The sequence below is a fragment of the Phacochoerus africanus genome, chromosome 4 (genome assembly GCF_016906955.1).
Source record: "Phacochoerus africanus isolate WHEZ1 chromosome 4, ROS_Pafr_v1, whole genome shotgun sequence".
In the NCBI taxonomy this organism is placed as follows: Eukaryota; Metazoa; Chordata; class Mammalia; order Artiodactyla; family Suidae; genus Phacochoerus; species Phacochoerus africanus.
The window spans coordinates 91,454,938-91,471,283 of record NC_062547.1 but is presented as its reverse complement, the minus strand read 5'-3'; the positions used below and the strand labels follow the sequence as shown (position 1 = coordinate 91,471,283).

General features: G+C 34.6%; 1 protein-coding gene across 2 annotated transcripts in view; it reads right to left on the bottom strand.

Annotated features, from left to right (window-relative positions):
* The window catches only part of XRCC4 (X-ray repair cross complementing 4), a 252,915-nt gene that overhangs the window by 132,943 nt on the left and 103,626 nt on the right, over window positions 1-16,346 (bottom strand). For both annotated transcript variants that reach the window (XM_047778226.1, XM_047778227.1), the window contains exons 5-6: window positions 15,726-15,878; window positions 14,322-14,428 (exon numbers count right to left, since the gene is read on the bottom strand). In XM_047778226.1, the coding sequence (XP_047634182.1) occupies window positions 14,322-14,428; window positions 15,726-15,878 (260 nt within the window). The remainder of the gene's footprint in view (window positions 1-14,321; window positions 14,429-15,725; window positions 15,879-16,346) is intronic.

Below are 16,346 nucleotides of genomic sequence, written 5' to 3'. Positions count from 1 at the left end.
GACCTCCACTGCAGCTCACAGCACTGCTGGATACTTAACTGACCAAGAAGGCCCAGGGATCAAAAACACATCCTCATAGATACTACCAGGGCTTGTTTCTACTAAGCCACAATGGGAGCTACAATAAATTGTTTTAAAATTCCCATTTACATTGCAACATCATTCCCAGTTTCCTCCCAATACCATAAAACCCACCTCCAATGATAAACAGTGGAGCATTATATCAAAAGACAAACAAAGAATGAACTATAGTGTTTAAATTTTGGAGTTGTTTCTGTTGATTTTAATCATCTATTGGTGGAATTCAGTTTAGGTACTAATTTGCATTGGTCAAATCCTCTATAAATCAAGCTGGTCCCTGTTTTTCTGCACCAAGGAAGCTATAAATAGCAGGTTAAAACACATAGAATTGCCGATATTTGGCTATTATTGACACATAAATCCCATATTGCTAATATGGTGATAGTAAGGAATACCCTGTCTTTTTAATCAAAAAAAAAAAAAAAACCGTGTCATTTTGATAAAAAAAAAGAGACTATTTACGGTTAAGGTAAAGGAGAAAGCAGAATACCATAAAGGGCCCTCAGGGAAAGGAATATAGCCCAAACTGATGACATTAATTTGTACTTAAAAACCGGCATCTAGGACACTTCAGTTGTATGGATTTTTTTTAAATTTTTTTTATAGTTGATTTACAATGTTCTGTCAATTTCTGCTATACAGAAACACTTCAGTTTTGAACTTTTTTTTCTTTTGTCTTTTTGCTATTTCTCGGGCCACTCCCGCGGCATATGGAGGTTCCCAGGCCAGGGGTTGAATCGGAGCTGTAGCCACCGGCCTACGCCAGAGCCACAGCAACACGGGATCCGAGCCGTGTCTGCAACCTACACCACAGCTCACGGCAACGCCGGATCGTTAACCCACTGAGCAAGGGCAGGGACCGAACCCGCAACCTCATGGTTCCTAGTCGGATTCTGTTAACCACTGCGCCACAACCGGAACTCCCCTCTTTTTTTTTTTTTTTTTTTTTAATGAAGGAAGTTTACCACCAAAGTTTACATGCTACAAATGAATAATAAAACAAAATAGCAACAGATATCTTTCAAAACAGTGTTTTTGAAAATAGTGAAGGAGTTCCCATTGCAGCACAGTGGTAATGAACCCGACTAGTATCCATGAGGATGCCAATTCCATCCCTGGCCCCACTCAGTGGGTTAAGGATCTGGCGTTGCCGTGAGTTGTGGTGTAGGTCACAGATGGGGCTTGGATCTGGTGTTGCTGTTGCTGTTGCTGTGGCATAGGCCAGCAGCTGCAGCTCCAATTCAACCCCTAGCCTGGGAACTTCCATGTGCCACAGGTGCGGCCCTGAAAAAAGAGAAAAGAAAAGAAGAGAAGAGAAGAGAAGAGAAGAGAAGAGAAGAGAAAAGAAAAGAAAAGAAAAAAAAGAAAGAAAATAGTGAAACATAGATACCTATTGTGAACGGATGCTCATTAGTTACTGACCAACATGTAAAACCCTAGATATGGAATCAACTTTTCAGCAACTGAGCCCTGGAGAACTTACAATAGTAATTCTTGAAAATATTAATTCCTTTTCAAGTGTTGGCTTAGACTAGAGATTAGTTTTACCTCTTTACAACATTTAGGCAAGTCCTGCTTCAGTAAGAAACTTTGGCGAAAGAAAAGTACCTAAGTTTTTGCTCTCATGTAATTTAGAATCAAGATGACATATCTGATAGTAACATAATGAGAAATTCAATATGAAATTAAGATTTGGTCTATCACATACATTCAAAATTATGAACAATACACACACTTCGTTGTTAAAATTGTTATACATTATTTCAATGATCACAGAACTGAGATTAAAGAATTTTTTAATAGAGTACACAGTAGTAAAATAGAGATACCTAGTTTATTTTTTAGTAAATTGCTTGACTTATCCACCCTACCAAACATGAAGGATTCCTGACAGTGGCATGGTTCCACATGTTCAAATTTGCTGTGTGAGACAATAAACAGCTTATTGCCATCTTTAATTGTATCTTTGTAACTTCCAGCTGAAATCACCCCAACTAGAAAACAAACTAGGAACTATCTTTAGACAACAACCTTGGAAATGCAAGCCACAGAGCACAGCTTTAACCAGAGAAAACAATGTAGATAATTTAAGACAACTATTTCCTAATTATATGAACAATTTACTACAGCCTCATTTAGTATATGCTTACTACTAGTTTGGACACTTTACATATTTTGAAACACGTCATCAATGAAGAAAAAAACCTTTCAAGGTACACTACACATATCTTCCATCAGTAAAACAATACGAGCCATACATATAAATTGAATTCACTAATTTAAATTATTTTTTAATAATTACTACATTCCTTTTAGTTGCATCACCCTGAATGAACTAGGTGCCATGAGAGACCACTATCTCAGAGCAGCTAACAACCTAATGAGAGAAACATATCTTCATAGTAGATTAAAATATATCCCTGGCTCATAATATAAAAGGAAATAAGTAAAGAACAAATTAACAGGTAGTGGAAACATTAATAAGCAAAAGTGTATCAGTTGAAAATACTTAGGCTGGAGCACATAAAGCTGAAAGGATTGAAATTATGCAAAACAACTTAAGAAATGTGTGAAACATGGTAATAACTCCAACATATGGAAAAAGTCTAATATCGACGTTAATTGTATTCCCAGAAGGGCAGAAGAGAAAAAATGGGATAGGGTCAATATTTGAAAAACTACCAGCCAATAATTTTCTAAAACTTGCAAAGGACACCAATCAACCACTTCAATAAGCTCTATAACCTCAAGCAGAAAAAATACATAGAAGACCACACTTAGGTACTTCGGAGAAAAGCTACTAAACACCAGAGTCATAGGATAAAATCAGCAAGAATAAAACAAAGACATTTACTTCATATGAGCATCAGTATAAGTAAGAAGTAACTCCTAAAAAGGATCAAGAGACACCAGAAGACAATGGAGTGCCATCTTCAAAATGCTGAAGGAAAACAACTGTCAACACAGAAATGTAGATCAGCAAAAATTCCTTTCAAAAATGAATGCTTTCACAAAAACCAAAGCCAAGAGAATCTGTCAAAAGCTGAAGTACACTAAAAAAAATTTAAAGGCAGTTCTCTATGTTGAAAACAAATAATCCTGAATGAAATCATCAAGTGTAGAAAGGAATAAACAAAAAGGTAAAAGGTAAAAATATAGATAAACATAAATAAATATTAACTTTTCAAAATTACAATAATGCTTTATGAGGTCTAGAATATATAGAAAATTCAAATACATGTTATAGCAATGCAAAATGGTGACAGGGCTAAGTAGAGTTAAAGTGTCCTCAAGTCCTAGTATCACCTAGGAAGAATGAAAGTTAAATTAACACAGAATGTAATAGGCCACAGATACATGTTGCTATCTCCAGGGTAACAACTAAAATAAAGATACAAGAACACATAACTAACAAATTGATAAGGGGAGAAAGTTGCAATAAAAATAAATAAATAGCATCTTAGATCTAATTCTAAATATATAAGTAACTACACAAACTATAAACGGAGTACTCTGATGAAAAGACGCAGGCTATCAGAAGCATTACTAGATATAATGAGAGACACTTACAATAAGAAAAAGTCAGTTCACAAGAAAGATACAATGATTCTAAATTTATGTCCACCAAATAATACAGAAATAGCATGTAGTGTAAGTATATATTTAAAACTACAACTGAATGTCTATATGGACACTGGGTGATATTATTTAGCATTTATTTAGGACCTCGTTACCTGAGCCTTTTAATCAAGGATTTAATATAAATCACCATTCTCCTGCCTTAATTGCTTTACCATCAAATCATAATAAAACTTCCAACAGAGAAATGAACATTCCAACTCACCTCAATGATGCATTAATGTAACCACACTGTATCTTTTCTAGTGGAATGTGTGCCCACTCCATTAAGTAAGAAGGAAAGGAGGCCAAATAGTCCATGCTTCCTTTTTTAAGAGTCTTAAATTATTTTATTTATATTTTAAATTCAAGTGCATTTTATAAAATTAAAAAAAATAATTATTTTATAAAATACACTTGAATTTAAAATATAAACTCAAATTCACAGAATTCTCAGATTATATCAAATTAGAGTTATATTTACTAAACATGAAGAACTTTAACACAGGAAGTGTTCTCAAAGATGAACTCTGTGGTCAGATGCCTGGGTTAGAACCTCAGCTCCATAACTTACTAGCCTTGTTACCTGGGGCAAGTTCTCTAATCTTTCTGAACCTCAGTTCGCTCAGCTGTAAAATGATGATAATCGTGCTATAAACTTAGCAGGATTATTGATATATGTAAATGAAACAATGCATCTAAAAAACCTAGAATAGACTCTGGAACTCATATATAATAACTTGTAAGTCTATAGTAACTGTGGTGGTAGTGATAATACTGCTAGTAATAATGGTAGTGGAACCATAATGAAACAATAATAGTAAAACAATAGTAAAAAAAACAAGTATATTGTAGTAGTTGTGGTAGTGGTGGTGGTGGTGGTAGTATCACAATAGTAGAATTAGAACTATGGTAATATCATAGTAGTAGAATTAGAACTATGGTGATAGTCTTCATTGTCAGTATAATCATCAATTTTCAGAGGTCATAAACTCAAATACTTTCAGAAATCATGAAAATGATATCAATGAATGAAGTAAGCCAAATAAAAGATAAAAGGGAGTGTGGAGGACTACAAAAAACTAGGAAACCTATGCACTGTTTAAACGCATTCAAATTTATTACTTGAAACGGTGATAACACCAAGGAAAAACAAAGTATGTGACCTAGACGATACCAAGGATTAATAATTTACAACCTCTGATTTAGTCCAAGTTATGCATTTACATTTAAAAACAATATGGTTGTTAGTACAGCCAGCCACTATGTTTGAAAGTAGTCTAAGTTTTTTTGTTCTGTCATCTGCCAAATTATAACCCTTCCCCTCACTCCACAAAATCCTGAGTGTCAATAGGTATATGTTTGCAGCTACTATTTCTCAGCATTCCTGAGTTTCATAAGGCTTGAAATTGACACACAGGGTTTCATCTTGAATTTGTCTTTCGTCTAGGCTACTTGAAACTGTTCTCTTTCACTGAATCATGCACTCTGACTCAGCTTAGCAAGCCTGCTGATATCCATCCTTCACACATCTACATGCCCCGAGTTAAGTTGCACCAAGTATCATGTCAATGTTGGTGGGCTGGCAACATTCCAGAACCTCATCACTGGTAACCTTTTCTATCCTTTTGATCTTAAATATAGCTTCTAAGTGATATTGATGAAATGGCTAAAGGAACCAGATGTGCTGTTTGTGGTAGAGATCCCTATCACAATCACAGAGAGAGGAGAATCCCACATATTACAGTATAGACAGTAAGATGATTTAGAGATTGTTGATGCATTACACACTTTTGTCTCAAAGGGTCATAGTTTGCAGTTTAACAGTGCCAGTGAAAATGTTTGGATTCATTTTTCTAGGTCAAATTGATAAATGGTCCAGAGTTTCTTAAATACATTTTACTACAATGAATCCAAAAGAGTGTGAACACCTTTTGTATTTCTCTAGGTGTAAATACTCGTTGACACCCACAATCATCTACATCCACCTGAAGGTCTCATGATCTTACACTAAGAGTTTCATAAAGGCTTGGCAATAAAATTTGATTTCTTTTGCACAATAATCTAAACCTGAGATGGCACTTTTCTAATCACTAAGATCAAATAGATCTTAAGTGTGTCAAATAAAGATGTGATGTCATGGAGTTCCCGTCGTGGCGCAGGGGTTAACGAATCCGACTAGGAACCATGAGGTTGTGGGTTCAGTCCCTGCCCTTGCTCAGTGGGTTAACGATCCGGCGTTGCCGTGAGCTGTGGTGTAGGTTGCAGACGCGGCTCGGATCCCGCGTTGCTGTGGCTCTGGCGTAGGCCGGTGGCTACAGCTCCGATTCAACCCCTAGCCTGGGAACCTCCATATGTGCGGGAGTGGCCCAAGAAATAGCAAAAAGACAAAAAAAAAAAAAGATGATGTCAGCCATGTACAGACTTTTAAATTTCTTATTAGCCACATTTTAAAAAGTATAAAAGAAACATAAAGTTTGTATTAATAATACATGTTAATTTAACTAAGTATATCTAATATACTATTTTAATATGTAATTTACATAAACACTTATTAGACATGATATATTCTTCTTCATGTGTGAAATCTAAAAAAGCTGAATTCATAAAGACGGAGTGGAGTGATGGTTACCAGGGACTGGAGGTAGGAAATCGGGGAGATGTTGTTTAGGTCTACAAACTTGCAACAAGTCGATCAATAAATCCTGGAGATCCAAGGCGCAGCATGGTGACTATAGTCAATAATACTGTATTACAAACTTCAAAATTGCTAAGAGACTAGATCTTAATTGTTCTCCCCACAAAAAGAAATGATAAATATGTGATGTGATAGAGGTGCTAGCTAATGGTTCAGTGTCAAAGGCAATCACATTGCAACATATAAGTGTACCAAATCAACACAAAGTTATATCTCAATTTAAAAAAATTCACAGAGGGATGACTTCAATACTTCAATAGAAATATGTACATTTTGAAATTTTCCTCACAAGCTTTATATCATAAATTCTTATTTGTTTAATCTGATGATACTGACTACCTCTATGGAAAATTTACGTATAAATAGGATCTCTCTTCTTTAGAAGAAAAACAAGTTCTCACTATTCTATTGCATCAATGGCAATTTCCTTAGTTTTAGCAAATTCCCAAGTCTTTTTACAGTTTCTTGAAAAGAACTGTGTAAATGTGGGTAACCTATTGCTATAGAAGGCAAATACTTTCTCATTCTTTTCTCCTCTATGACCAACAGCAATGTACTTAACCTTTCTAGGCCTCTGTTTCCTCATCTGAAAAATGACAGGTTTGTACTAGATCTAGAACAAAATCAGATCCAGATGTCTCAAATATATGCTAACATTCCTCAGCAATGTTGCTTATGTCTAAAAGCCCACAATTGCTAGGAAATACATTCAAATTGCATTTCCAATTTTATGATAGGTTCTACAAAATCAAGCTTTTTCTTTAGAATTTATAAGTAAAAGTGTCCCTGATAAACAAGCTGGATAAGATTAAGGGCATAATCTGTGATTCTAAAGCTGAATTTCTGAGTAATCTCTTTGGCAGGACATGTTGTTATCCCCTCTATGAGCAGACATTCACTGTTCAAAGCAACAAGCTCTTTGATACTTAGAAATTTTGGATTCTGTTCTATTTTTAAAAGCTGCTATATCAGTATTCATTAACTGTTTGACATAGCCATTCATTTATTTTCAAAAAGGCTATTCTATAATCACACTTCCTTTCAGGAAGGCCACCAAGTAGAAGCCTGCATCTCTGATAGCAGTTATACAGGGACCTTCCTGTTGGTTAAGATGCAGGAGTGATTAAACTAATGTGCTAAATCTCAGGCTAATAATTATGTAGAAGAGCGGTAAGAAAGCTTATTTATTTGTTTTTAGTGATTATATACCTTAAGTACAAAGCAAAGAAGGGTAAAACATTCTAGAATAAGTTTTTCTTATTTGTACTTTTGGTAAGACTGATTTCACTCTTCTCTAATTTTAAGAAATTTGTCAATTTCTAATAGAAATATTTATAATTTTAAATATTACTTATTGAAATAATTTTAAATAAGATTAAAAATAATTGATGAGACATTAAAATAATTCCTCTTGTGGTGGCTAATTAGAAGCCAATGAACTATATGTTTTCAAAATGCTTCACATAAAGATCCCATTTCTGTAAAATAAATCCAATTTTTCCACTAAATATTCACACACATTTTGAATTATGCTGAAACAAAGAAATGGTTATAAGAATGGCTAAAATTGGAGTTCCCGTTGTGGCACAGTGGTTAACGAATCCAACTAGGAACCATGAGGTTGCAGGTTCGATCCCTGGCCTTGCTCAAGGGGTTAAGGATCCAGCATTGCCGTGAGCTGTGGTGTAGGTTGCAGACGTGGCTTGGATCCTGCGTTGCTGTGGCTCTGGTGTAGGCCGGTGGCTACAGCTCCGATTCGACCCCTAGACTGGGAACCTCTATATGCCAAGGGAGCGGCCCAAGAAATGGCAAAAAGACAAAAAAAAAAAAGAATGGCTAAAATTCTTAGAATATTCATATACATCTAAAAATAATTTTTCACATATAATTCTACTTTTATTACAGTATGAAAATGGATATGAAACAATATAAAAAACCACATAACCTCAAGATAGTTCTTTAGATTAGATCAGGTATTCTTAGGCCAATGAAAGGACACCTGGATGCACTGTTGGATGTTTTGTCACTAAGATGCTATACCAGTTACGCTTATTTCTCTGTATGTTCTGGTAAAGTTTGGTTATTTAGTGGACCTCGTTCAACTTGAAGTTTCTCTATAGCCATGGCCATTGGGTGTTACCTTGAAATGAAATTAAAGTAACAGAGGGCTTCCTATAAAGAAGTTTATTAAATATTATCTATAATAACTCAACAGGTTTCCACTGAATTAAAACACACAAAGAACTTTGGAGGCAGAAGGAGCCTAAACTAACAAGGAAATCCTTAAAGCCACAAGGAGTTAATACCAATTAAATGTGAGTGAATGTAACCTAGCCTCCCTTACAATCCAGGAATTGAGCTATTAATAGGGAACATGGCAACTAGCTTATCTATCATAATCTCAATCTGAAATATAAGTGAAATATCTATGAACCCTAGGGCTTTAGTAGGCAGCCATAGTTTAGGAAATAAAGGCTATAAAACCAGTGCAACCTCTCTAGGAATTCTGGAAGTTAAGCCATTAAGAAAGCAAATATTACTACAGAAAAATACAAAACGCAGTTGTGGGATGATATGGACTGTGATGTTCAAATTTCAAAATATTACAGAGATCTCCTTTTAGCTAATAAACTGTTAATGAATATTTCAAGGTTTTTCTTAAACCTTTAAATATAGTATAGTACATATGAGCATGATGTCATTTATTAGATTGGACTACTTGTCATTAGTTATATCCTCAACAACCTAATGATGAGGAAAATTTTAAAACTTCAGAAGAAAAAAGTAATAAAAACAGATTGCTTATTCATAAAATGGTACCTATCAGTTTCCTGCAAACTACAATCTTCTCACCCTACTTCTAATTATACGCATTAAAATAAACAGACCTTCTCCTTAAATGAATACTGTGGGATCACTAAATGACTCTGGTCTCACTAAACCTCTTTATCAAGCATGAAAGAATTAAATGAAAATACATTTACATAATAAAAATTACTATCAAGTTAAACATTTAACCATTTAAAGAAAATCTATAAAAAAAATACCACTTAACACCAATCAGAATGGCCATCATTAAAAAGTCTACAAATAACAAATGCTGTAACCCTCCTTCACTGTTGGTGGAACTGCAAGTTGGTACAGTCACTATGGAAAACAGTACAGAGCTCCCTCAAAAACCTAAAAACAGAGTTGCCATATGATTCAGCATTTTCACTCCTGGGTATATACCCATACAAAGCTATAATTTAAAAAAGATACATGCACGCTATGCTCATAGCAGCACTATTCACAATAACCAAGACATGGAAAAAAACCTAAATATCCATCAAAAGATGAATAGATAAAGAAGATGTGGTATATATACAGAATGAAATACTAACCAGCCATAAAAGGGTTGAAATAATGCCATTTGCAGCAATGTGGATGGACCTAGTGATTACCATACTAAAAGTTAGAAAGACAAATATCATATGATATTACTTATATGTGAAATCTAAAACATGACACAAATGAATCTAACTATGAAATAGAAACAAACTCACAGACATAGAGAAGAGACTTGTTGCTAAGGCATGGAATGAGAGTAATAGGATTAGCAGATGCAAACTATTACATACTGAATAGATAAACCACAAGGTCCTAGTGTATAGCACAGTGAACTGTATCCAACATCCTGGGACAAACCATAATGGAAAAGAATATTAAAATAATTGTATACATATGTATAAATGAATCACTTTGCTATATAGCAGAAATTAACACAACACTGTAAATCAACTACACTTCAATTTCAAAAAAAAGTCTTTCTGAAAGAGTAAATGTATTAAATCCTATCAATTTGTCTTTCTCTTACTTTTAGGTAGAGTAAACACTCATGAACCTGCAATATCTAAAACAAATTCACATATTTACTTGCACCCTAAGAAAAAGTAATTTATTGTCAAGATGGCAAAATAAGTTACGGAAGAAGTTCTCACTCTTCCACCCCGAACATAAAATAATAATATAAAAATACCAAGAGACTAAGCTGTGATTTTTTTTTAAATATCATGGACTAAGAATATATTCTGTCTCCAAAAAAGAACAAATTATAGAATCTGATAAATTATGAGACTGATTTTATTATTTAACATATATAATGTTTTTCCTTAGATTTATGGACTCTAGTTCTTAATTTAATATCAAGCATTTTAGATCTGAGATTTTTTGTTAGCAAATTTCAGTTTATGAATACCTCTTACTGAAACTGAAGACAAAGTATTTAAAAAGTTCTAATGAAAATGCTCTAAATTCTTGACATCAAAAACCTGTCAAAAGCAAATTAAATAAAAAAAATTAGAATTGGAGACCTATGGATCAAACATGTAGTGAACAAATATGTGTTAAAGACAAATGCCATGTAAAATATAGAAAAATATGCAATGATCTAAACATTTTTGAAGAGAAATTTTGCCAAATTTAAAATAGTACAATTATAGCACAATTTTAGCACAACTTTAAAGCCTTGCTTAAAAGAGACTGAACATATAAAGGACCCTATTCTCATATACCCATATTTAACTGTATATTTTCTCTTCAAAAATAATTTTCATCTACATCAAAGGTTTGTGAGATACTCTGAATAGGGAACAAAATCAAAGACCACAGTATTTAATAAAAATTCAGAATGTTCAAATTGGAAAGAGTACAGATTCTCTTTTAATTACATTTGATTATTAGAAAAAAAAAAGGTCTCATTTTAAATGGGCCACTAATGCAAACCAAGCACAGCCTCCAAATGAAATTTTACTCTCATGTACAAAATAAGAGTTTGCGTGTGACTGTGCTATCCAATTCAAATCTAATTAGAATCAGTCAACTAATTTCATCAACGCCAGCACATTTCCATGAATGTAATTAGGCACTTTTCCGTGTCTTTGTCCATTTATCCCACCTTCTTTCCTGTCATTAGGGGAAGTGCCCATGCTCCCAGCTAAATGAATCCTGCCTTTTTGTGCATTTGATGCCATTCATCTACTTAGAGATGGTATTCCAGAAATTCTTACCTCTGTCTACAACCTGGACATTTTTTTTCCCATCTCTCCTTATTTACCCCCATCAGTATGCAAACATGACATTTTTTTCTCTCATCAGAGAAAAAGAAAAACTTCTTGACTCCACCTTTCTTTCCCCTCCAGCCCCTTCCCTGTTCTTTCCTTTTCTTTATAGGGAAATTTGTTAAAAGTGTTGCTGATACTTGCTGTCTCTTCTCCAATTCTCTCCTGTCGGTACTTTCAAACCTCCTATTCTCTTCTATTCCCCACCAATCCACTGAAAATGTTTTATTATACTTGTGTTGTAAAATATGACAGTCAATGCTCAATCATCATATTCCTTGCCTAATTTGCAGCATTCAATTCAACTGATCATTGTAGCCTCCTAGAAATACTTTCGTGACTTGGCTTCCAGGACATCTTGTCTATAATATTTGCTGTTCCCTCTCAGTCTTCTCTACTGGTCTCCTCATCTTCCTGATTTTTGCACACTCAAGTGTATTAGAGCTGAGTCCCTGGACCTATTGTTTTCTGTCTTCTCTAACTCCCTTGAGATCTAACAGCTCTAAATACTATCCTTACTTACTCGTCAGCAGGGAGCCCTCACCCAAAGTCCAAATTTGTATATCCAACTCCCTATTCAATATCTCATAATGAATGTTTCTAAAAAACTGAGTTCCCAACCTTCTTCCTGTAGTCTTCCCCAACTCAGTAGGTCAACTGCCTGCTTTCAGCAGTTCATTCCAAAAAACTTACCATCATCAGTGTCTGTGTTCCTCTCATGACCCATACCCATTTCATCAGCAAAGAACGTACCCCTCCTTTTTTTAAATCACTTTCACTGCTATCACCCTGGTCTAAATCCTCTCGTCCCTCACTCATTATTGAGCAAGCTTTTTATCTGCTACATCTTCTTCTATGCTTATCCTATAGTCTATTTTCAACATGACAGCCAGACACATGCTGTTAAAACTGAAGTCAGATTATGCCACATGATTTTTAAAAAAATTTTTAATAGTTATTTCCCCAATACAATTTTTTTTCTACTGTATAGTATGGTGACCCAGTTACACATACATGTACACATTCTATTTTCACACATTATCATGCTCCATCGTAAGTGACTAGACATAGTTCCCAGTGCTACACAGCAGGATCTCATTGCTAATCCATTCCAAAGGCAATAGTTTGCATCTATTAACCCCAAGCTCCCAATCTACCCCACTCCCTTCCCCTCCCCCTTGGCAACTGCAAGTCTATTCTGCAAGTCCATGATTTTCGTTTCTGTGGAAAGGTTCATTTGTGCCTTAGATTCCAGATATAAGTGATATCATATGGTATTTGTCTTTCTTTTTCTGACTTACTTCACTCAGTATGAGAGTCTCTAGTTCCATCCATGTTGCTGCAAATGGCATTATTTCATTATTTTTTATGGCTGAGTAGCATTTCATTGTATATATACGTCACATGATTGTTTAAAACTTTTCAAAAGTTTCCAATTCTTGAAATCCTTACAATGGTCTGTAAGACCTTACACATGATCTGGTCTCTTTGACCTCATCTCCTAATTCTCACTATCTTCCTCTTTCCACTTTATGCATACTGCTCTCTGTGCTATTGCTTGAACACATGTGGCAAACTTCCACATCAGGGTCTTTGCACTTAAATGCTCTTTACACAGGTAGACTTAAGACCTGTACACCAAGGCCTTTTTTTTGTACCCTAGCTAAAATCGCAACCTTCATTCCCATTCCCGCCCTGACGTTTTTCATTATCCTTCCTTGGTTTATTTTTCTCTTCAGCATTTATCACTGCCTAAGATACTTTAATTCGTTCATCTTGTTATTGTCTGTTTCCCTGGCTAAACTCCACAAAAGAAGAAATTTTGTATTTTGCTCTCTACGTGTAGAAAAGTTCCCACTATATAAGAGACACTCAAAAATACATTTGCTAAATCAGAGTTCCCATCATGGCACAGCATAAACAAATCTGACTAGGAACCATGAGGTTGTGGGTTTGATCCCTGGCCTTGCTCAGTGGGTTAAGGATCTGGCATTGCCATGAGCTGTGGTGTAGGTCGCAGACTTGGCTCAGATCTGGCATTGCTGTGGCTGTGGTGTCGGCTGGCAGCTATAGCTCCAATTTGACCCCTAGCCTGGGAACTTCCATATGCTTCAGTTGCGGCCCTAAAAAGACAAATATATATATATTTGCTAAATAAATGAGTCAAACATTTACATTAGAACCCTGTATGTATAAGATGAGTTCAGGGGCTCCAGCCTCAAGGAAATCTATAAAACTCCAGCAAATTAATCCTGGATTTAAAAACGTGCTGGGTACTTGACCTGACGTCTAAGTAAGGCTCAGGTACTAAACTGCCATTTCTCATCTTCTTGTTTAACCCATCTTACTCTAGCACAATCATTTTTCTGAAGAGTGAGAGAAGGATTCAACCTCGGGATAATCTAAAGCATTCTAGATTACCCTGCTCCATTACCCTACCCATGGGTCTAGATGGATAAGACTTTGAATATTAAAGGCAACCAGCTTTGAGCTGGAGATATTTAATTTAGCAAGAAGGAACATCTTGCTCATTGCCTATGCATCTTTGTTTAATTAGGAAGAGTATACCTTGTGTGTGTATGCATGTGTGTGTGTGTGTGTGCATGCTTGCTTGTTTTGTTGTTGCTAATAAGCTGGTGCATTTTATAATAAAGATCAATTTTTAACATTAAGTACTTGAAGTTTTGAAGAAAAACTCTAAACATTTTTTGTAGAAAAATTATTTTCATAATGCTTTTCATTATGGTTTATTATCATAATAAGTAATAAATAATAATAAGCTCAAGTGAGGTATTCAACAAAGGAAATAAATGTATTTATTTTACCTGAAGTTAATACAGAGGGATTAGGTGGAATTTCACTTTCCTCATCAGTACTTTCATCATAGATTGAATCTCTGTCAGTAGTCATTTCAGAACATGTTGGAATTTCCCTAGAAACAGAGAAAGGTAGAATTACAAATTATTGTTTAATTCCTGGCTAGGTATCAAATTTACCAACAAGTAATTACAGAAAATATTCCCGAAAAAAACCATTATAATTAAACAAATATATACTGAAATATAAATGATTAAGATGAAAGCACTTTAAAGACTATATGTTAACTCTCTTAAGAAACAGTTTTTTTACCTAATCTAGATGTGGTTTAGTGCTCACTCTAATTAATTCTTCAATCAGTTTCTTAACATTTATTATTCACCTATCAAATCAAAATACTATTCTTCTCAATTATCTTCTCTGGGTCACAAAGTATATAGTACATTATGGCTCTCAAAGCAGTTCTGCCTTTCATCTGGTCTCCTGAAAATTCTGAGATGGGTACCTTTACTCTTACTACAAAGATACCCAAGTATGGCACAGAGAGTTTAAAGGACTTGCCCAAAGTCATGTAGCAGATAAGAGTACCAGACCAACACTTGAAGTAGGACAATCTGACATCAAATGTTATATTCTTTATATTACACCAGTAGTAAACCAGTGCTTTCTCTCAAATTCCCTATATTAGCTAATGCCTCAAATAATTGTAATTGTCCAAGCCATACCAGCCCTAAGTCATGTATGATACTTCCTTAAAAAGTAAGTACTTATCCACACTCAGAGCCACCTAATTCTAAAATTAACCAATGCTTCAACATCAAATTACAAATGTGTGTCCAACTCTAGGGTTATACAGAAGATGAAACTTTTCAGTTTTAGTAATGACTAAGAATTAAATAAATAATATTTAGTAACCTCATGCCAGTTATATGATTTAAGTGTAGGTATGGCAGGTGGGCAGACATGGAGAGAATAAGTTCGGAATTCTCCAATTACTGCATCTAACAGCCAGAGCATCCAATCCCAGACTATCAAATGATTTCATATTACTAAAAAAAATTGGCATTTCACTATGATTAAGTTTGGGAAGATATTCCATTTAAATGTATGCATCTGCCATCCCAAAACATAAAAGATAAAGAGAGTTCCCACTGTGGTGCAGCGGAAACAAATATGAGTAGTATCCATGAGGATGCGGATTTGATCCCTGGCTTCGTTCAGTGGGTTAAGGATGGCGTTGCTGTGAGCTGTGGTGTAGGTCACAGATGCAGCTCAGATCCCATATTGCTGTGGCTGTGGCGTAGGCAGCTGTAGCTCTGACATGACCCTTAGTCTGGAACTTCCATATGCTGCAGGTGAGGCCCTAAAAAGGCAAAAAAAAAAAAAAAAGGAAACCCTAAAGGTCAAAATACCTTTTATGCTCGATGTTCTTTTCAAGTTCTTGAACTTCATTTAACAATTTATATAAGCTTCTGATCTTTGCTTTCTTCTCATTCAGCACCAGAATAAACCGTTTATAAAGATCAGTCTCCACAGCTTCCTTAGCACTAACACATTTTTCAAATCTAAAATGTAAATAAACAAACAAATAAATAAAGCATGAAGGTTTCCTTTGCACTATACAATCTAATACTGAAGATGGATTTCAAGAAAATTTTTTAAGAAAAATACAATTAAAATCATTTTACACATTTTTACACAAATATACAATTAGAACTGTTTATTAATGTTTGTATTTTACATACTGAAGAATCAAAAGAGCAAAAAAAAAGTTTTAAATCATGTAAATGCCTAAGTTTAGCAACATATTCACATCTATGATTTATTTCCAAAGAATATTTTTATGGGAAAAATTTCACATAAGAATAACAATAGCCTATGTTTCTTGTAGTTTTGTTAATATTACTATAATAGCAATTGCGGTCCTGTTTTGTGATTAAGTGATTTACCAAATCTATTTTCTCCAAACAGATTATTAACTTCTCCACAGCAAGAACATGACATACCTAGTTGTATGTTATAACCTGACAAAA